The sequence below is a fragment of the Haemaphysalis longicornis genome, unplaced genomic scaffold, assembly GCF_048455015.1.
Source record: "Haemaphysalis longicornis isolate Haplotype H1 unplaced genomic scaffold, Haemaphysalis longicornis Haplotype H1 scaffold_12, whole genome shotgun sequence".
In the NCBI taxonomy this organism is placed as follows: domain Eukaryota; kingdom Metazoa; phylum Arthropoda; class Arachnida; order Ixodida; family Ixodidae; genus Haemaphysalis; species Haemaphysalis longicornis.
The window spans coordinates 104,132,163-104,153,922 of NW_027526225.1; the positions used below are offsets into that span (position 1 = coordinate 104,132,163).

Below are 21,760 nucleotides of genomic sequence, written 5' to 3' on the forward strand. Positions count from 1 at the left end.
CTGCATCGCGTTAAGTCGGGACTTGCTCCGTTCCTACCCGTGCGCGTGAACAGCTTCGGGAAACAGCTCATCACACACTTTTGAGTGCAAGTATTGAATTGGTTTTCGTCTCCTGTAATATGAGGGGATAATGTCGCGGTGATGAAATCGCGGCCGAGCAAGTACAGAGGCGCAATATATGACCAACAGGGCAGAGCACTACGTATTCACTGTACACTGTGGCACGAATTCCTTCAAAATATCAAGCAGGACAAAAATTACAACTTCATGATCTGTAAATCTTCTACCACAATTGGCGTTATGTCCCTTTCGCTTTTATTTATCAACATCTGCTACATATACCGCTGTTGTAAATCGTCATTTTTGTTTTAAATTGGCTATGGTATTCTGGTATGAGAAATAACAACCTTGGCGGATGCCAGCAATCACACCTATATTACCATATCTGCAGTTTTACGAAACAGGTTTATCTACGCAATGAGTGAGCACAGAGGAGTTCATAGTATGAACTTGGCAGCATGGGGAAAATATGGCCTATAAAGCTGGGATGGAGAAAGGCGGATGCAAGTCTATAAGGGTGACAAGTTGATTTCAAGAAAATATTTGTACCTACTCTGGTTCCACCACGCACCACCAGAAAAAAAGTCTTCAATATATTTCTCTGATAATTAAATGGAAGGTGTGCTGATGGATACGGCGCTTTCGCAGTCATTTGGGACGGAAAGGTTTCAAGCGCAAATACCTATTTGGGATCTACTACAACTGTGAATCTATCAATTCAGAGGACATTCTGTCTCATGCTTTCAAAACCGTCGCATGCTAACCAACCTCCGGCTTCTCAGAGAGCAACCTGTACCTTATACAGAAAGCCAGTTAAAAAAACTGGAATAAGCGAGAAAATAACAGAACAAGTACTGCATGATATCCATTTATTGAAAATTTTCTATTCTAAACAATTAACGAAATGGGGTAAAATTACGTCAAACCCTTGAGAAACGACCCTGCAGCTTGTATCGAAGGCGTGTGCCGAGGTCTTTGAATAAACCTGACGGAATGTACAACGAGACTTTGTCGAATCAAGTTTTTGTCGTGTTTTATCGCGTTTCCCCGAAAACACAGAACCCACGTAGATAGTGCGTGGGGCCGACGAGTCTGACGAAAATGAGGTTATTGTTCGCAGTCGACTGATTAGCAAGCGCGGGCTGTAGGCGGGCTGCGCTCGCTCCGTCTGGCTTATGAAGTAAGCTGGACCGAAACTAGCTTTTCTTTTCAATGCCTGCTCTGACGTCACGGCCACAGCTGCACAGAGTAAGAAGAGTCCAGACCTTGTGTGCACGTTCACGCTCGTCGCGGCGTCGCACGTTTCAGCTAACGGGGCTTCCCCTTTTACACAACGGCGTGCCATCCTTGTGAAATGAGTTTATTGAAGGGACCCTGCAACACTTTCTTCATCTTTTTTTTAAATCTTAAATGCTTGCAGCACGTAGTCACTCAACACACCCAGTACTTAGATTAGGAATTGCAAAGTACCTCAGCCAAAAATTGCTGCTCTATGCTCACCAAATAACTTCGAAACTCGCTCAAAAGATTTTTCTCCTCTTTCCCAGTCTTGACGTTCTTCGACCGCTTGAATTACGCTGTTGGCTTCAGTTGCAGCAATGAACGCCTTTCGATAGCAACTTTAAAAATAAAGCCACAAAAACAAAGCACAAATGGAAGGCGTATCTTGTGCGACGAGCAAATGCCGCTCCGTGCTGGCGATAACTATAGCTTTCGCAGTGGTTCTGGACGAGAAGGAAAGAGTGAAAGCGCTTATCGAAAGTGTTGCAGGGTCCCTTTAAAAAGAAGCTCCCTTGCAAGATTAGGAGGGGGCTGCTGCTGCCGCTGCTGCTTTGTGGCATCGTGCGTCGCAGGCTTTTTTGTTACTACCAACAACGCTACTTACACGAGATAACGCTCGCTTTCTCTAACCGCGCCTGAAAACTTGGGCGGGAGATTGCGGTGGGGCGCCTGGCGAAACCCCAGTTCTTGTGCGTAGCGTATCACGTTCACGGCTATTGGAGGTGGTGGCGTTTTCGCCACGAGGTTAAAAATGTCAAAGCCCCTTTTTTCAGAGAAAGGGTGCTAAAACGCGAATGTTTGTCACATGCAGCCTGAGTTAAAGTCCAAATTCCAAACTCCTTCGACAGCGTCGAAATGGCACAATCGGATAGACGTCGGCTTCATAACGCGAGGGAAACGAGTTCGATTCCGGCCGTACAGAAATAGTATTTTAAAGCGAAGCTTTGTGTGCATCACTGGTGGCGTTCTATGTCACGCCAAAACGCGCTGCAGAGAGGACCACTTTAAACCATGCTTTTCACGAAATGATGATAACGATAAGCGAAGGCCAGTCAACCGCCTCATGAAAAAAAAAAAAAAAAAAACGCTTCCCGTGGTCGGAAGCCAACCTGGGCATCTCGAGTTACGAAGCCGACGTCCATCCGATGGGGCCATTCTTTTTCCGACGCGGTCGAAGCAGTTCGGATTTTGGACTTTGACATGACAAATTCGACTCAGTTTGCATGAGAGAAACGTTCACGTTTTAACCATCTTTCTCTTAAGAAAAGAGTTTTGATTTTTTCTTGAGGCGCTTATGGGCCTTCGCTTATCATCATCATCGTTTTGTGAAAAGAATTGTTTAAAGTGGTCTTCTCTGCAGCGCGTTTTGGCGGGACATAGAGCGCCACCAGTGACGCAAACAAAGCTTCGCTTTAAAATACTGAATGTTTCCCCGTACGTCTCGTATTTCTCGACGCACTCCCCATAGCTCACGATTCTGAATAATCAGCAACTACGCCAAGCACAATAATACTAAGAAAATTCCACGGTAGTTCATTTCAACCAAGGTATGCCATGACACAAGCTTCGAGTTTAGTCGATTCTCACCTTCGCGTGTGATCCTCCAATTTTTTATTCATTTGTTTATTTGGAAAACCTTGACCCAAGCAGGTGGTATAGACCTACCGGAAATACAATGCAGTGAACTACGACTAACAATGACAAGACAAAGGATCGCAAGAAGAGTAGACATTTCTCGGAACATTTCTACAGCAATTGACATTTCTACATTTCTACAGAATTTTAGTTCAGTAACAAAATCGTCAGACAAAAAATGATTTTGTAGAAAGAGAATCCTGACAATGCAGTGTTAATTGAAGCATACTGTACTTTCAGATTTTATTTGTGTGCGTGTGCGCGCGCGCGCGCGCGCGCGTGTGTGTGTGTGTGTGTGTGTGTGTGTGTGTGTGTGTGTGTGTGTGTGTGTGTGTGTGCGTGCGTGCGTGCGCGCGCGCGCGTGTGTGTGTGTGTGTGTGTGTGTGTGTGTGTGTGTGTGTGTGTGTGTGTGTGTGTGTGTGTGTGTGTGTGTGTGTGTGTGTGTGTGTGTGTGTGTGTGTGTGAAGATGAAAGGCAATTAACTTTGATGACTGTGACGAGTTTGTCTCTGCAGTTCCTACTCATTCTGTCCTCGGAGCTCTCACAGAACTGTAGACAGAACCGTCAACAGTTCCCCATAATACGATCGGTTCCTGCCCCGTATGTCTTCTCGACACTTCTTTCTTATCCTTTAGGCCCTCGTCCGAATAGCAAGGGAGGCCTCTGACTCCCATGGGGTTGGCCGAGCCCTTACAAGAAAGAAGACATAAGACTAGCCTTCTCATCTTCTCATTTGTGCCCAATAAAGTCTTCTCTCTCTCTCTCTCTCTCTCTCTCTCTCTCTCTCTCTCTCTCTCTCTCTCTCTCTCTCTCTCTCTCTCTCTCTCTCTCTCTGTCTCTCTCTGTCTCTCTCTCTCTCTCTCTCTCTCTCTCTCTCTCTCTCTCTCTCTCTCTCTCTCTCTCTCTCTCTCTCTCTCTCTCTCTCTCTCTCTCTCTCTCTCTCTCCTCCAGAAGACTTTCAGCCATCTAGGTATCAGGTTCATGCGCCTTTGACGTGGGATGCGCACAACGCTCGTAATACCCTTACTCAAGACACTATCCTCTCCGCCTCTGCAAGATACCAGCTTGAACTCTCGTCTCTACTATTCCTGTGTTTTCTTTTCTACACTATTGAGACACCAAATTCACACTTGTAATCACTCTATTCTATCCCCTCTAATCCCCCGTGCCTGCGGCATCCCTCAAGGTGCCGCACTGTCCCCTAACCTCTTCGATTTCGGGCTGGCCCCTCTGGCGAGACCCTTGTCGCAAATACACCTTTTACAGTCACTTCTCTACGCCGGTGACACCTCCGTCTTGAGCCCTCACGGGTCTCCGGAGGACGTGGAACTATTCTTACAGTGTGGCCTTGACCTCAATTCTGGTTCGGTAAAGCTTGATGTCGGGCTAGTTGGAGTAACATGCTTTAGAAGGTAAGTTGCTATTGTTGTGATCATAGAGACGGACACGGGAAAAAATATGTACACTTTTACGAGAAGTCTTCTCGTGAAAGTGTACGCTTTTTTCTGTGTCCGTCTCAGTGATCACAACAAGCGCAACTTACCTTCTGAAGCTCAATTCTGGATTTTTTGTATGCTCAGGGCTGCCAGAAGCTTCTAGAAAACTAAGTTGCTCCTGCTTTCTGCCCCTAAATATCAACTTACGCAAATCAACTAAGGTCAGCTTCCCCTCTCTCTAAACAAAAATGCATTGCTGGAAAGACATCTTTTGTGGGCAATATAAGCCGTCATTTTCCTTTTTTATTTGAAAGTACTGCCAGCCTTGTTACAAGGCATTAGGCAGGAGTAGGCATACGGTATAAGCACAGCACAACATGATACAAGACAATAAAAAAACGCACAATATTCAGCACAAAGAAATGTTCTCCCTTGCTGCTTCGGAAGCAAAAACAAAAATTAAACAAGATAGCAGACGACGAACAAGAAACTGCGCAATAATTAGCACAAAATATTTTTTTCGTGCCATGATTTTACGGGGAAAGACGGGAGATTAAAGCTATGATTTATTCGATAGTGCAGAAAGAAATGATGAAACAGTCTGGCAGTCAACAATGGGGGCGGGTAGTGCGTTCCTCTCGGCAACCGTGCGTGGGAAGAAAGCGTTTTTAAACGCGTTAGTCCTGCATGAAAAATCTTTAACCTTTTTATGCTGATAGGATCGCGTGGAGCGGTGGCTAGCTGGTGGAATATATAAAGTTTTATCTAGTCCTGTTTGATCATTGTAGAGTAGGTAGATAAATTTCATTCGGTACCGGTAACGCCTTATTGCAAGGTTTTCTCGTTCTGCAGCTTTTAGAAGATTTGAAGGGGACGTGCGCCATCTGTGCGTATCGTAAATAAATCTAGCTGATTTTCTCTGGATTTTCTCAATTTTAGTGATGTTGGTTTGAGTGTGTGGATCCCAGACTGTCGAAGCGTATTTTATAATAGGTCGGATAAATGTTTTATGTGCCAGAAGTTTTAGCTCAGGTGATGCGTTTCCTATAGACGGCCTTAAAAATCCCAGTTTCGTCATTGATTTATTGTAAATGTATGTTCGTTCCACTTAAGATCTGATGTAATTATTACCCCCAAGTATTTGCAAGAAGATACGAGGAATACAGGCTGGTGTCATATAAAATATAGAGGGCATACGGCATTTTAAACAACGGAGCTGTTTAAGCTCGAGTTCTAGCCGTGCCGGGCGTCGCTCAAAAAGTGGCAGGGCAAAGTGGAGAGGATGAAAATGCTGGGCCAATAAATGTGAGTGAAAGTGCCGAGGAGGCAAGGAGCCGACGAGCAAGTGTGGGGAGTGGGCACCGCGGCGCAGACGCTTGGGTGGGGAGGCGCGCGTCGGGGATTGGCTGCGCCGACTGATGACGTAAGCTCTGACGTGCAGGGGTTCTCCCAGTTGGGCGAGACGGCGTGCGCAAGGCGGCATCAGTGTCCGATCTACCGATAAGATGGGCACACCTAGGAATAACCAATTTAAAGTGAATTCAGATGCCAAGCTAGACCACCAGCTTGGCTGTTTCATCAGTCTTCGCATCTCATTTGCGAAGCTGGTCGAATTTATTTGATTGATTGTGGAGTTTAACGCGCCGACGCAACGCAAGCGATGAGGCGCGCCGTAGTGGAGCCCTCCGGATTAATTATGACCACCTGGGGATCTTTAACGTGCGCCGAAATCTCGAACACACGGGCGTTTTTGCTTTTCGCCTCCATCAGAAAAGCGGCCGCCGCGGCCGGGAATCGAACCCGCGACCTCGTGCTCAGCAGCGCAACGCCTTAGCCACTGAGCCACCGCGGCGGGTAGACGATCCTAGACGAAATGACAACTTCGCTGTAGATTACTACGGGGCCAATATATTATTAGTTTACAGGCCCTGTTCCCTCTGGGGTATCGTGTTCCTCAGGGCATTGGTAATGCCACGTGCTAAAAGGGAGGGACGTAGGGTTTGGATGGTGTGCCCCGTAACCGGCAGCGCAAACAAACCAGCCAACCGTGCTCTTTCTCCGTGCAACACATGCGCGCATGCAGGCAACGCGTCGGCGCTGTACCAGTCCTCGTCCCCGGGAACGCTGGGTACGGAGGCCGCCATTGGCGTCGGGGTGGCCGGGGGTCTGGCGGTCATCATTATGCTCGTCTTTCTCCTGGTGTCCCTCAAGGCTCGCAGAAGAAGGAAAGAGGTAAGTGGAGCTGTCGGCAGCGCTGGCGTCACTGCAGCGCGTATATGGGCATGTCACATGTGCGTTGGAACCTTTGGTCGGAACAGTGTCATAATCTGAAATCAGGATCGCGGGGAGGGGTTTTAAGCGAACTATATTTTAGAAACCCGAGGAAAGCAGGGAAGTGTTTCGATATTGCGCATGCGCCGATCTGGAACAGGCCCGGGCCGTACCGTCGTTTCGCATGGCCCGTCTAATTTGCAGACGCCGCCACCTACGAGGAGCACTTCTCTTTCGTATTGCCAGCCGTAAAAGGTAACACGGGAGATAAACTTCATCTATCGTGCGGTTTCGATGCTTGTTTTGTGGTTTTTTTAACGAACACTGAACTCTATGCTGTATGCCTGATTGCTAAAAAAGATTGCTCTGGGCTTCTCTGGGGGCAAATTCTGGGTCCTTCCTAGCCAAAGGCATGCGGTCGGCGTCTTGGGCGACAACTGCTGGATTCTGCCTTGGATTTTTGCTTACGACACCAAATTTTCCGGCGATCGAGAGGCTAGCAGCTTCGCTGTAATAGTTAGATTGTAAGGGAGGAAGCGTGTCTGTGCCTGGCGAATGTGCACCCTCCCAAATGTTTATTAATATCACGGGAGCGACGATCTATGAGCGTGTCAGCGTCTTATCGCGGTGTCCAGCGGCGAAATAGGTGAGAGTACGCGCACGCGCATAGAACTATCTACTGTATGAGTGTCGCCTGCTACGCTGTTCTCCTTAGAGCACACACCCCCTGCTTTTCATATCGGTGAAATCCGTTTGCTAGCCTCCGAAAGAAGCTACGCAACGTAAACGTTCCCGATGAAAGTTCCGGACAAGTCATACGAGAAACATCAAACGCGCATTCGACGTGCGCATGTGCTTCAAATAACGCCGGTTTCTTGTAAACAAAGTCATGCAGATACAATCGGTTGGGTATGTCGCTCTCGTGGAAACAGCGTAGCAGACGATGCTCACACAGGATAGGACTTTATGCGCGTGCGCGTACTCTCGCCTATTTCGCCGCTGTACACTGGGAGGGTGTGCTTACCGCGGCCGCGTGTTACGTCGGAAGGGAGGGGTTCGGCGGGAAAGGCAGAGATCCTTCAGTTGTTGGCTCTGAGCACTGCGATGGGCGGCGCGTTTTTCTTTAGGGCTGAAGTGTTCTTCATACGAATGTCTTGCATTTTTCACTTGTATTGCTTAGCTATGAAAGAAATAGGACTTCCACCAGAAATGCGGCCGTACGGCTACAAAGAAGAACTATAGAGCTTTCTCAAAAACGTCGCAGTTGAAGAAAAGCTCGCCCTTGTTTACGATTCAAACCCGGAACCGGAACCACTGCCTATCTGGTTCAGTCGCTCTACCAGATGAGCTAACACGAAGCTAGCCTTTTGTAGCGCGAGAGCTCCAAGGGTAGGACAAGTGTTAATCAGCGGGTTTGAATCATGGAGCAGAACTAATTTTGCTCCAACTGCGAAGTTTCTGAAAAAAGCTGCTTTCCTATGTAACCTTGCGGCTGCATTTCAGGTGGGTGTCTAATTTCCCTTCGCAGAAACTTACTCCACCTTGCGGATTCACCCAAAATCTGGTTGATGAATAAGCCTTTGTTATTGTGCACGTTTCTTTGGCTGTAGGAGGATGAAGAATCGCTGCACGAGTCGTCGGAGCCGCAAGGGCATGGTCCGTGGTACAGGAGAATGTACCAGGATTTTCGAAACTAGTACCTGTGGACGCAAGCAGCGGCTACGCATCTGCCTGTGCTGACACCTGGGCAGTTAATTCAGATTAAATGACAATCCGGAAGCCATTTGAACGCACATTTATTTCTTTGGCAATCAAAAGAACTGAATATCATGTCTCCCAGAGTTCTTCAATACATACCAGTTGCGAAACTCCGCTTCAGAATCCTCGCGGCGCAGGCCCCCCTGTACCATTGAAGCTGAGGGGAAAGCGTACTGGCGCGCCCCTAGGGGACAAAAACTGAACTTCGCTACACTATTATTATTCAAAATTTTTGTAAAGCTTTCTTTTTACATTAGCAGACATTAATGGGGTGAAATTTACTCGTGTTTTGCGGCTTTTCTTTTTATGACTTACGGTAGCAGCCGCAAGCACTTGAGTAATACTTCAACTTTCTGCCGACCGACGACAGGCTAGTCAACTTGCCCCGTGCTTGGCCGGCGGCGTATAGGCGTTTCCTAGTCAGCACAGCCAAGCGACGCATGGCGCCATCTAGGGGCATGTCCATAGCTTGGCATTCACGGGCGCCTCTGAAAAAACAAAAGAGCAGCAACCATCGCACACCAAAAGACGACTGCGTCGATGGAAACAGTACTGCCGAAGTTTAGAAAAGGTCTCCACTCGGCGTATTTCCTGCATAGATCAAGTGGAGAACTAAATGGACCGACCCGCCGGACCTACCGATGGCCTCACTTCTCTGCTACAACCGGACCGGCCGTGGCGGGACCGGCATTTCCACGCGTGTGCGCGAGCGTGCGAGCGTGCGCGTGCTCGGTGTGTGTACGTGCGTAGTGTGTGTACTGTGTACCCTGACACCCGTGGTGCCTCCTGACGGTGCAAAAGAAAACTACTGTGCCAGGAGAAGCTCTGGTGGCGCTGGTGCAAATACTCGATCCCAAACACCACACCACGGGTGGCAACAATTTCTTAACAATTTCTCCGTATGTGTAAACATATGTTCGAACTTCCTGTGGCGCTTGATGCGCCTGCCCTGTGTCAAAAGGGATCAGGACCACGAACTTACTTACTTACTTACCTACTTACTGCTTGTGGGCCTCAATTTAATCGCTCAAAACCGCATAAGTTACCATTTGCCGTTTCTCCTTGTTTCTACGGGTGAGGTGAACCAAAAGCCGCCATGGGGTTTTCTAAAAGAAGTTGTAGATACTTTTCATTTCCTTACTGCGCGGTTTTCTCTGGAGTACCTGTTTAGTCTTTCAAGGACGGCTATGACGAACACTTTAATTCATAATCTATTCCCCGTGCCTCTTTATCGCCAGCCATACTTGCGGGACCATACGAATAATGTCTTAGACCGTGTCAAGCGTATGTGCGTGCCGCCAAATGCCAAAACGTTTTTCTTTAAGCTTCATTCGCAAACGCTTCCAGTTAAAACATGGCTGCGAGACAAAGGAATGTCGATCCCTCGGTCAGACAATTGCCGCTTGTGCAACCAACCAGAAACTATTGACCACTGTTTTGTGCTGTGCCGTGACGCGGTGTTTTTCTGGGACGTTTTGCAACGGACACTAAAAAAGGACAATGACATCACCCCATACACCATTCGCCTCTTGCCATTTGAGGACGTTAATCGGGTGCCGTATGACGTTTTTGTGCTCCTAGGTTTGTTTAGCTTGTGGAAGTGCCGCATGACTGATCGGCATGCTGAACTCCCTAGGCCGACCAAGGTCATTTTTCGGGAACAGGCGGCGTTGGTGCGGAGCGTTTACGTTGCGCAGAGTGATCCACCAGAGTGGCTGCATCTTTTGGATGCGTGCGTTTGCTTGCCTGAGTTTTGAATTGGTGCCGACCTTTGTTAGACTGACGTGCTTACCCTTTGCTGTCTGTTAGTGTTTATATTGTGTGTCAATTGTCTTGGCTGACTTCTCTCTAAAACTTCCATGTATTAAAGAAAAAAAAAATTGGTGGTGGTGGAGAAACATTTATTCAAGCGAAAGAGGTTAGCGCTTGAAAGCGGGAGAAGCCCTCAGTCCAGGGCCCCTGCGGCGGCTGCGGTTCTGCGTGCCCGGTCCACCAACTGTCGCTGGTCCTCAGGGTCCGAACTGCACAGCGCGGCCTCCCACTGCTCGAAGGTGGGTGTGCGAATAATGGGGGCTGCTGGTGTGTGTTGGCAAGCCCACGTGGTGTGGTACAGTGTTGGATGTTCGCTGCAGTGTGGGCATGTTGGTGGATACATTGTGGGGTGTATGATGTGCAGGAAGCTAAGGTGGGGGTATGTGTTTGTCTGTAGTTGCCGCCAGGCTACAGCCTCCTCTCGGGTGAGCTTCTGGTGCGGTGGTGGGTAGGCACATCTGGCAAGGCGGTGGTGTTGCAGAAGTGTACGGTACTGCTGCTGGACAGGCTCTGGGTCACGGAGCGACTGGTGCGGTGCCCGGAGGGTGCATGCTCGGGCTGTAGCGTGTGCTCGCTCATTTCCGTCAAGCCCTGCGTGACCTGGCGTCCATATTAGTACAGTTGGGTTTAGGGTGTCCTTGTGCTTTTTTAGAAGTCGGAGAGCGCATATTGAGATCCGACCGTTGCCGTAGTTTCTGCATGCCTGCTGGCAGTCTGTAATTATATGAAGTGGGCTATTCGAAGTTGGAGACGCCATCGCCAGTGCGATGGCCGTTTCTTCGGCTTCAACAATGTTTGTGGTTTTTACGGTCGCAGTGCGAACGATATCGCCCGAGCCGTCAATGACACTAACTGCTGTGGCTGGATGGGACGCGTAGTGGGCCGCGTCCGTGAAGCGCACATGCGGGTGGTCAGAGTACTTCCCTTGCAGGAATTGTACCCGTGCTTGCCTGCGCTGTACGTGATGCTCAGGATGCATGTTTCGCGGGAGCGGAGCAACCCTGATGAGCGTGCGGATGTCTTGAGGAACAGTTTCCGGACGAGGGTGGCTGGCGTCCGCTATCCGGTAGCCTAGCTGCCTCAGCACCGTGCGACCGGTCGAAGTTAGTCTGAGCCGCTCTAGTTGGCTGACAAGGTGGGCATCAATGATCTCCCGCACCTTGTTGTGCACCCCGAGCGCTTCCAACTTGCTAGTGGCAGTGTGAGGAGGGAGGCCTAGCGCTTGCTTGTACGCCTTCCGCAGTAGTACGTCAAGTTGGTCCAATTCCCGCGGTTTCAGCGGTAGGTAAGGCGTACATTACACCACGCGGCTGACAACAAGTGCTTGCACCAACTTGATGATGTCATCCTCTTTCAAACCCTGGTGACGGTTTGTGACTCGACTTACCATACGCATGATTTGCAAGGCAGTGTGTTTGAGGCGCTGGACGGTTAGCGTTCCTCCTCCGTCTTGCTGGATATGAAGTCCCAGAATGCGGATGGTTGGGACTACGGGGATGTCGCTACCCTGGAGCTTTATTTGTATTGTGGTGGGTTCCATGGCCTTGCCACGTGGCTTGTGCCTCAAAATGATGATCTCGGACTTCTCCGGCGAACATTCAAGGCCGCGCACACTGGCGTACTGCTGGACTGCGTCAGCGGCTTGTTGGAGCGCATCCTGGATGTCGCCTTCTGACCCACCAGTAGTCCAAATCGTAATATCATCTGCGTAGAGCGCATGTTTAATCCCCGGGATGGTGTTAAGTTGTTGTGGGAGCTTCATCATAGCTATATTAAATAATGTTCTCGTAGTGTAGTAGTTACGCTCCTGCGAAGCGAATATCCTAACCCGGGTTCAAATCCCGTTACCGTTTTTTTTTTTCATTTTCGAGGGTTTGTCAAATTTGAATATTAACATTTGTTATCACGCATATAATCTATTTATGACGTCTTTATGCATTATAAACGGGGTTTCGGGTATTTTCGTTGCCTTTGGTCAGTTTCAGCTACTGCTTCTGGTACGTTTTTGCGGGTTTTCCCCTTTTAGGTCGGTTTCGGCTATTTCTGTTGAATATTTTTCTACACCGTGGTTTTCAACCATTGCAGGTCCGTTTTGGTTGTTATTTACTTCAGTTCGGGATTTTGTATGCTTTAGGTACGTTTATGCTGTGATATAACCCCCATAACCAAGCTCAGGTGACGGCTGGCTGTACTGACTAGGAAACGCATATACGCGCCCCGGCGCAGGGAGGCAACCGAAGCCCGGCTTTTGATACATGGGGCCTATGGGGAGTTTCGCAACTGGTATACATCCAGTAACTCTGCATGTCTCCAGCCGCTAACAACGACATCCTGTTCTGGAATAACAAGTTTTGAATATATATAAGCAGATGCCTCCAATCGGTGCCGAAACATACACTCACAATGAGAAATACACACTCCCAATGCGCCAGCTTGTATTTATTTAAAATTACGTAAGGTGGCGCATCGTATACCCTGAGTTGAGTTGGGCGATCGGTTTCCATCCATTTTTTTTTCGTTTGGTACAAACATCGAGTCTGAAAACAAGAAAAAAAACATTTTAGCGGAACTGCAAATAACAGACATCTTAGTGGGACTTCAACGTTTTTCTCACATTTAAACTCTATTTGCTGCCGTGCTGATACCGGGTCTACAATTTGAAATCAATTTTAGTGTAGCTACGAAGTAGCGCAACTTTGGGGGATCACGTGACTAAATATTCCCCAATTTCACGCACATCATCATTATCATCACAATCATAATCAACCACTGCGGAACGAATGCCTCTCCCGTTGATCTCAAACCGCTCCTGTTGTGCGCTTCTCGAGTCTATTATTTGCCCCTAAACTTCCCTAATTCATCCTCCCGTGGAGAACGAACCCGAAGCCAGGACCACTTACCACATTTACAAAAATAAGAGCAGCAGGGGAAGGTCGCCAACCTGGCGTAGCCGCTTCTAGTAGTAGCGTAGTAGCCATCGACACCATCCTCGCTTATCTCCGACCTCGAGGTATCGCGTGTGCTCCAGCAAGTCAGCACTCCTCATCCTCCGCTCCAGCACCCGTATACATTCAGTTCCCACACCCGACCCTGCACAACAACCGATTTCTCATCAATTCTTAAAGTACACACCCTTCGTATACTCGGATTCCAATTCCATCAAGATGGCTCTGGCGCTGCAGTTCTTCCCCAGCTACAAGCCAGTGTCACTGTAGTAGCGAATATCTGTAGTTCCTTTCGGTCGCTGTCGTTAAATAAACACCACTACTCGTTCGAGTGCAAAGGAAAACAACAGGATTTCTTTATACAGAAGTACAGAAGGTTACACAGTTCCGTCTTACATGCTTTTCACGAACCAACTGCCCCCCGCTCCCCGCCGCCGCGGTCCCTTCTTTCGAGGGAGAGGGGGCCACGTTCCCTGGTAAACAAGAACCATATGTGGCGCGCGCGCGGACCCCGCCGGTGGTCCCAGTTGACAGCCCCCGGCGGCGGCGGCGCGCGCTTTGCTTCGTCCATTCTCCCGCTTCTGCGGGGTTTCTTTCGTCTTCGCGTTCTGCGACTGAATCCGTCGCAACACACTCCCCACCGAATGGGCTCAAGCACATTCCATCTCTAGCGGGTAAATGAGCTGTATTGGGCGCGTTAACATGACGCCGCGTGGCACTCTTACTGTGCACGAGCGCACTTTACCATCCCGTCCCTCAAAAACCTTTTCGATCCTTCCAAGCTTCCATAGCAAGCGCGGTGCCGGTTCCTTAATGAGCACCAGCTGGCCCACTCTGGGAGGTGGCGACTCCTTCCTGTCGGTAGCATAGGCGGATTTTAGCTCTCGCTTGTACTCGGCTCCCCATGCCACCCAGAATTGGTTCAACAGGCGTTTTCGGTGCCTCCAGAACACGCGGAGTGCCTCGGGCGTCGAAGCAGGCTGCTGCGCGACTTCCGTCGGCAGTGTAGTTAGCCGCCTCCCAGTGAGAAAGCTGGCCGGTGTGAGGGGGGTGCCCTCTCCCACGTCACTGTATACATACGTGAGGGGACGGGAATTTATCACCGCCTCCACTTCTGTCAAAATGGTGGCCACTTCGTGCCAGCCCAAAACTTTCCTCCCGATCACTTTCTTCAGTGCCCCTTTCACTGAACGCACCAGCCTTTCGTAAAAGCCTCCCCACCATGGTGCCCGCTCGACAATGAATTTCCACTCTATCCCTGCGCTAGAAAAGTGGTCGATCACGTCTGGATGTCGCAACACGTTCCACAGTTCGAGCAGTTCTTTGGTGGCGCGCTTGAATGTCAAAGCATTGTCAGAGTACACGACGCGACACAGCCCTCTCCGGGACACAAATCTGCGGAAAGCTAACAAAAAACTAGCAGTTGTCATGTCATGTACCAGTTCTAAATGCACAGCTCGCGTAACCGCACAGGTGAATAGCACTATATAGGCCTTACGCGTGACACCATTGTCTCTCACATAAAGTGGGCCCGCAAAGTCAGTGCCGATCACTTCGAACGGATCTGCTCTGGTTGTCCGATCATTCGGCAGAGGTCCCGTTGGCGCGCACCCCGGTGTAGCACTGAAACGCTGACACGTCACACATGCACGCACCACCTTTTTCACGAGTTCTCTGCCTCGCAGAATCCAGTATTTCTCACGAAGCTGGACGACGGTGTCTCTCACTCCTGCGTGCAGAACCTGTCGGTGGGCGTCGATCGCCAGCAGCGTTGAATATCTGTGCTGTTTGGGCAAGACGACGGGGCTTCGCTCGTCGTAAGTCATGTTTGCCGAGTGAAAGCGGCTCTTGATCCGAAGCACTCCTTCGTCGTCGATGAAGGTGATGAAGTCTCGGAGGGGAGAATCACGTGGAGACTTGGTTCCTTCGGTCACACATTTGAGGTCAGCCGAGAACGCCGACTGCTGCGCCTTTCTCAGCCAGTGTGTTCGCGCTGCTTGGATCTCCGTCGCGGTCAAGGGTCCCGATCTTTTTTCCGTGGACTTCAGGTTGTGGAGGAAGCGGAAAATCCAAGCGGTCGTTCGGTTGACCTTGGACGCCGAGCTGAATCTGGAAATGTCGAGCAGTTCAGCAGATGGCTCCGTGGCAATCTCTAACACATCAGCCCGTTGTTGCCGCTCCTCAAGGTGGTCTTGTGGGAGCTCAGTGTGTTTTTCTTTCGGCCAATCCGTCGCCGGCAATGACAACCATTCCGGCCCTCTCCACCAAAGATCCGATGACACCAGTTTCGATGCCCTCAAACCTCGTGTCATCAAGTCGGCCGGATTGTCCCTCCCAGGGCAGTGATGCCATGTCGCGCCCAGAGAGTGGCTTTGGATTTCTCGCACGCGGTTTCGGACGAACAATTTCCATCTGCTCGGGTCTCCCGTTATCCAATGCAAGGTAATCGATGAATCGGTCCAAAAGTGAACCTCGTTCACTTCGATGTCGAGGCACGTTTTGACGTACTTATACAGCCTCGCGGCTATCAAGCCGGCCATCAGCTCAAGCCTGGGCAAGGTGACCTCTTTCAGTGGCGCCACTCGGCCTTTTGCCAGAAGCAGTGTCGTCGTTGTGGCTCCAGTGTCGTCGATAGTTAAGAGGTAGACTACAGCTCCGTAGGCCACCGTGCTGGCATCTGCGTAAATGTGCAGCGCTCGATGGGTCACGTTTCCCAAAAGCTTCGTGGCGTAATACCTCGGCACGCTGATTTCCTTCAGGTTCGCAAGCTCATCGCACCAAGCGATCCATTCCTTCAGTAGCTGCTCTGGCAGCACGTCATCCCATCGAAGGTTGCGTTTCCAGATCTCCTGAAAGAGGATTTTGGCCCTCACGACAAATGGTGACAGGAGTCCGAGAGGGTCGTATAATCTCGCTGTCGTCTGGAGAACGAAACGTTTTGTGTCTCCTCCGCGCTGTGCGAACTCGACCACTTGGTCTGGAGAAAAGGTCAGGCAGTCCTGCTTGGGTTTCCAAGTCATTCCCAGCACTTTCAGCACGTTCGCTACTTGGCCCAAGTTTCTTTCAACGCCGCCGTTCTCTTCAAACATTCCTGTTAGAGCTGCACTATTTGAGCCCCACTTGTGGAGTCTCATCCCTGCCAGCATGAATATTTCGTTCGCTTCGGCATACAGTCGCTTCGCCTCTGCCTCGCTGGCCGCCCCAGTCAACAAATCGTCAACGTACACCGATTTCCTTAGCGTCCGTGCAGTGCCTGGGTAGGCGCTCTCCATAGCTTGGAAATGGTGCTGAAGGGTAGCGGCCAGCAAGAACGGACTTGCAGTCGTTCCAAAAGTCACCCTCGTCATTCGCCAAGTCTCGATTTCCGGAATTGGTTCATTTGGTCGCGGAGGGTCTTTGTACCAGAGGAATCGGAGCGCGTCACGATCCTCTTCCTTCACTCCGATTTGCAAGAAGGCCTTTTCCACATCCGCGACCAAAGCTATGGGATGTGTCCGGAAGTTCAGGAGCAAGGCGACCAGATCCGGATTAAGGTTCGGGCCGCTTTCCAAGCTGTCGTTCAGAGATTTTGAGTTTGCACAGTGGGATGAAGCGTCAAATACAATCCTGAGCTTTGTGCTGCTGCTGTTTTCTCGTACTACAGCCTGGTGGGGCATGTAATACAGCACCTTCGCTGCTCCTTCATCGCTACCTTCGTCATCAACCCTTTCTGCTATTCCACTGTTCTGATAGAACCGAATTGCCTGATCGTACTCTTCGAGGAGACCTTTGTTTTTTGACAGTTTCTTCCTCACGTTCTCCATTCTGTTTAACGCCACCTGCTTGTTGTCGGCGAGCCTCATGTCAGCCTTCCAAGGGAGGGCAACTTCGTATCTGCCATTCGACTGAGTGATGCTGGCTTCAAAGTTTCGCCTAACATGTTCCCCCGGAGGGTCGTCATCCAAGGCGTCGGTGACTCCCACACTTTCGAGTTCCCAAAAGCTCCTTAGAAGCGAGGAAGACTCGAGATCTGGCGCCGTTGCCTTCAGCACGATCGCTTGGGAACAATTCATTCTGCTTGTGCGTGGCCCCGTTCGTCCCTGGACTGCCCATCCGAATACGGATTCCACCGCAGTCAAACTTTCCGTCAGTCGGTGGATCCGTCCGGTCATCGCAGTCCAGTAGTGGTCGGATCCCAGCAGCAAGTCAACGTCTCGATCGCTCTGTCCACTCAAATCGTCCCCAACTGAGAGGCCAATCTCATCTAACTTGATCAGAATGCTTTCATCAGGGCTGGGAAGGTCGTGCTCACAGATCTTGGGCGTTTCTAGCGCGTCGATCTCAATTTTTTTGTCATTCAGTCGGCTTCTCAAGGTTACCAGAACCCTCCGAAAGGTGCGTTCTTTGCTTTCACCTCCGAACACGCCAACCGCCAGAATCTCCGTTCCGAGGAGTTTGCAGCTGAGTTCCCGTGACAGCTTTTCCGTTATGAAGGTGCGTTGGCTGCCGCTGTCAAACATTAGCCTGGCCAACTTCATCTGCCTGCCACTCTCAACCCATGCTGTTACGGTTTGCAATAGAACGGCTGGTCTCACGCTGCCCTTTTCTGTAGTCTGGAGACTGACGGGCTCGTTCGGATTCTTCTCTTTTTTCGCGTCGTCCGATCGGTCAGAGATCCGTTTAGGCGGAGTGTAATCCGGGTCACACATGCTGGTAGCGTGCCGGCCGTGACACTTGCCGCAACTCAGTACGCACGTGCACATTCTCGCTGTATGATGCGGCATTGTGCACCTAAAACACCTCCTGCCTTGCTGCAACATGCGTTTCTTCTCTGTCAGAGGGATTTCTTCGGTGCAGTCTTTTGTGGCATGCCTTTTTGAGTTGCACAGAAAGCATTCCATCCCTTTAACTGTGCCGTGCAGCGCGGCAGCTGATGGTTGTCGTGACTTCACAAACTGCTGTGGCTTCTTGTCACGTTCATGCGTAGGGAAGCGAGATGGAGGCTTACCAGTTCCCTCAGGTCGCTCGATGATGGACTTTTCCAGGGTCTCTACCTCGATGCGGAGAAAGTTCAAAAGGTCGCTCAGCATGCCGAGGTGCACCGGTTTTTTTGAAGTCTCGGAGCTGGTATCGCTGCTCGATGTTCCCGCAGAGCTGACCTCTTCCGCATTCCTCGATGTCACCTTTCTGTTGTAATCCAGGCTCAGGTCGGATGGAAGTGCGCGAAGTAGGCCGAGATACAGCATGGCGCAGTACGACTCCTCTCCCACACCCAACGCCTTCAGGCCTCGGAGGTGAGCTTGGACGTTGTCGTACATACGGCGCAGTGCTCGGACGTTCCGTGGTGACGAGACCGGTGTTAGGTTCATCAGGCTGTCAATGTGGTCTTGGATGAGCGCCGCCTGGTTTCCAAACCTCTGCTGCAGGATGTCGATGGCGTCATCGTAGCACTCCGATGTTGGCTGCAGACCCGCAATTGCCGCTGCTCCGTCTCCGATCAGCGCAGCCCTCAGATAATTGAACTTTTCTGATGGCGCCAAGTCCGAATTTTTATGAATGGCGGTTTCGAACTGCTCCCAAAAAGGCTGCCAATTCCTTCGGTTTCCGTTGAATTTTAGAAGCTCCAATTTTGGGAGTTTGACTTTTGCCGCCGTTGCTGTCCTTGCTCTTATTGCGTCGCTGCCTTGTTCGGAGTTGCCACCACCTGAGTTATTGTTGCAGCTTCGTTTTACCCTGCTTTTCAGTCTCGCCAGGCAGGTTACGATCTTGTCACTGTACTCGATGGCATGAGTGAACTCGTCTTCTGCGTCTTCGTCGGCCAGTAAAGGCTCAATTGCCGCGTTCACATCTTTCAGCTGAGCCTCCACAAGCAGCAGACGTTCGATCAGGACTTCAAGTTCCTCGACACTTGGCATAGGCAGCGGTAGCAGCTTTTCTGCTTCGCCAATGAGTCGACTTACTTGAGCCCGCAGAGTCTTTCGTTTCTTCTTCTGCAGCTCCATGTCGATCGTCGTCCACGTTCAACGGAGCAGTCGATCCCTGTTGCTCGCCGATGCACTCACAGTTCGGTCATCTTTAAAGATCCCGGGTTTCGGCACCAAAATTTTGTAGTAGCGAATATCTGTAGTTCCTTTCGGTCGCTGTCGTTAAATAAACACCACTACTCGTTCGAGTGCAAAGGAAAACAACAGGATTTCTTTATACAGAAGTACAGAAGGTTACACAGTTCCGTCTTACATGCTTTTCACGAACCAACTGCCCCCCGCTCCCCGCCGCCGCGGTCCCTTCTTTCGAGGGAGAGGGGGCCACGTTCCCTGGTAAACAAGAACCATATGTGGCGCGCGCGCGGACCCCGCCGGTGGTCCCAGTTGACAGCCCCCGGCGGCGGCGGCGCGCGCTTTGCTTCGTCCATTCTCCCGCTTCTGCGGGGTTTCTTTCGTCTTCGCGTTCTGCGACTGAATCCGTCGCAACAGTCACCAAACTCACCCAACTTACCAAACGCATCTCAAACCAACGTCAAGGCCTCAAAGATGATACAATAAGACTAGTTCAAGCCCTTTTAATTATTCGCATCACATAGTACACCCCACACATCGCCCTCCAACTCAAAGAACGAGAGAAAGTCGACATACTAATGCGAAAAGCTTTCAAAATAGGACTTGGCCTCCCCGCTTAAAACTCTCCTTGTCGTTTACTTCGACTGGGAATTCACAACACCCTCGAATAACTCCCGGTAGCTCAACGCAACAGCCAACTCACGAGACTCCTCCTTACCACTACCGGCCGACACGTCCTCGGATTCCCGACCCCACCTGCTTCACAAGGACCTTCAGCGCATTCCATCTTCAATCCGGTCCCACATTACTGTATCCAAAATTCCTAACAATATGCACCCAGAATTCAACCAAGGTACAATGCTCTCCGGGTTAAGCATCTTCGATCACAATTCCACTTTCACCCCGATACTCGCTACACCGACGCCGCCCTCTACCCCACACGCCAGGCTCATTCTATGGCGGTTGTAAACTCAGAAGGCACACTTCTCACCTCCCTCACAACTCTCCGCCCATCTACCACAACTGCCAAATAAATTTCCATAGCCATCGCCACTACCTCTGGCTCTGAATACCTTACAATAATAACAGATTCCCAGCAAGCCTGCCGTAACATTCAACGTGGACGCATCTCACTTCCCTTATTACGCATACTCGCATCGATCAATCCCCTCCCCGACCTGTACATCGTCTGGACCCCTGGCCACTCGTCCCTCGAGGGAAATGAGGCGGCTCACGCCGCTGCCCGCGCCCTTCCACACCGGGCATTTCCCTCAGGAACAGAACCCACGGTCCAGCCTCCTCCACCTCCCGCTGTTCCATCACGCTACCACGACATTCTTCATCATTACCGTAACCTTCTCCTCAGCTTGCCTCAACCTCACCCTCAACTATTTAAGGAGGAAGCAGTAATCTGGTGTCGATTACAAACAAACACTATACAACGCACCCAGCCTCGACTCTTTTTCCTACCCAATACCCCCTCACTTGTAACTTCTGCCCCTGTCTCAATACCAAGGCCGTAGCCAGAAATGTTTTTCGGGGGGGGGGGGGGGGGACGGTTATGGATTTTGGGAAGGGGTAGTCTTGCTGAAAGCACCAGTAAGTATTGCTTACACGCTGTCTGGAAAAGATTTTGGGAGGGGTTCGAACCCCCAAACCCCCCTCTGGGTACGGCCTTGCTCAATACTACCTACCACATGGTGTGGGCCTGTCGAAACACCCCATCGCTTACCCCCAATCCCAACCCTTCCCCCGAGCAGTGGAAGGCTCCCGTCACGCTGACCAGATCTTTCTGGTCACCTGTGCCAAGGCTGCAGCCAAGGGCCTTGGCTACCTGGACTGAGGCGAACACACCGCCATTTGCTCTATTAAGCTTTTATCTCTCTCTCTCTCTCTCTCTCTCTCTCTCTCTCTCTCTCTCTCTCTCTCTCTCTCTCTCTCTCTCTCTCTCTCTCTCTCAGTGAACAACCACTGTGGACAGTGAAGGTTTGAACATTTCGACCGGGGACCGGCCTTCGTGCAAAATTCATATTGCGGGGGACGAAGGCCGGTCCCCGGTCGAAACGTTAAAACCATTCCTCTTTCGACGTGTGTCTCCTGAAATTCGTCAATGAATTAATTTCATTTTTCCCGATCCCCCCGCGGTGTCGGACATACACTTTTCTCTTTATGTTTGACATTAAGGGTACGTGTTTCCTTTCCAATTATTAGTTGACATTAACCGTTTTCAAAATCCTCTGACCCAAAGCCTTGCGCTTTTTTCGGAAAATGTTCAGGCTAAAAAGAGGAACTCGAAATAAATTGATTTTATACGCACAGCGGTATGACTCCCAGGAGGAGATGATTACGGGCGCACTGCTGCATCTTTGTTCGCGTTTCGCCCGTTCATGTGAAACCCGCGATTATCCTAGTGTCTGCAGGCACGAAAGCGGCAGTTGTAGCGGAACAATGTGCTCGTCCAACAACTGTCCGAGATCGTTCATAAAAAAGAACAAACGAATAAACAAAAAACCAAACTCCCGATGTT

At 50.3% G+C, this 21,760-nt stretch overlaps 1 protein-coding gene and 1 long non-coding RNA gene across 2 annotated transcripts; one reads left to right on the forward strand and one right to left on the reverse strand.

The window, feature by feature from the left end:
- Positions 1 to 6,299: 6,299 nt before the first annotated feature.
- Positions 6,300 to 8,466, forward strand: LOC144163162 (uncharacterized). Its single transcript, XM_077693984.1, has 2 exons — positions 6,300 to 6,644; positions 8,294 to 8,466. Exons 1-2 carry the CDS (start codon positions 6,381 to 6,383, stop codon positions 8,378 to 8,380), a joined length of 351 nt encoding a protein of 116 aa, XP_077550110.1. The 5' UTR covers positions 6,300 to 6,380; the 3' UTR covers positions 8,381 to 8,466.
- A 4,096-nt stretch (positions 8,467 to 12,562) lies between these two features.
- LOC144163163 (uncharacterized) lies at positions 12,563 to 21,644 on the reverse strand. Its single transcript, XR_013320849.1, has 3 exons — positions 21,551 to 21,644; positions 13,195 to 13,343; positions 12,563 to 12,790 (listed from the first exon to the last, which is right to left on the reverse strand). It is a non-coding gene; the product is annotated as an uncharacterized LOC144163163 (long non-coding RNA).
- Positions 21,645 to 21,760: the final 116 nt, after the last annotated feature.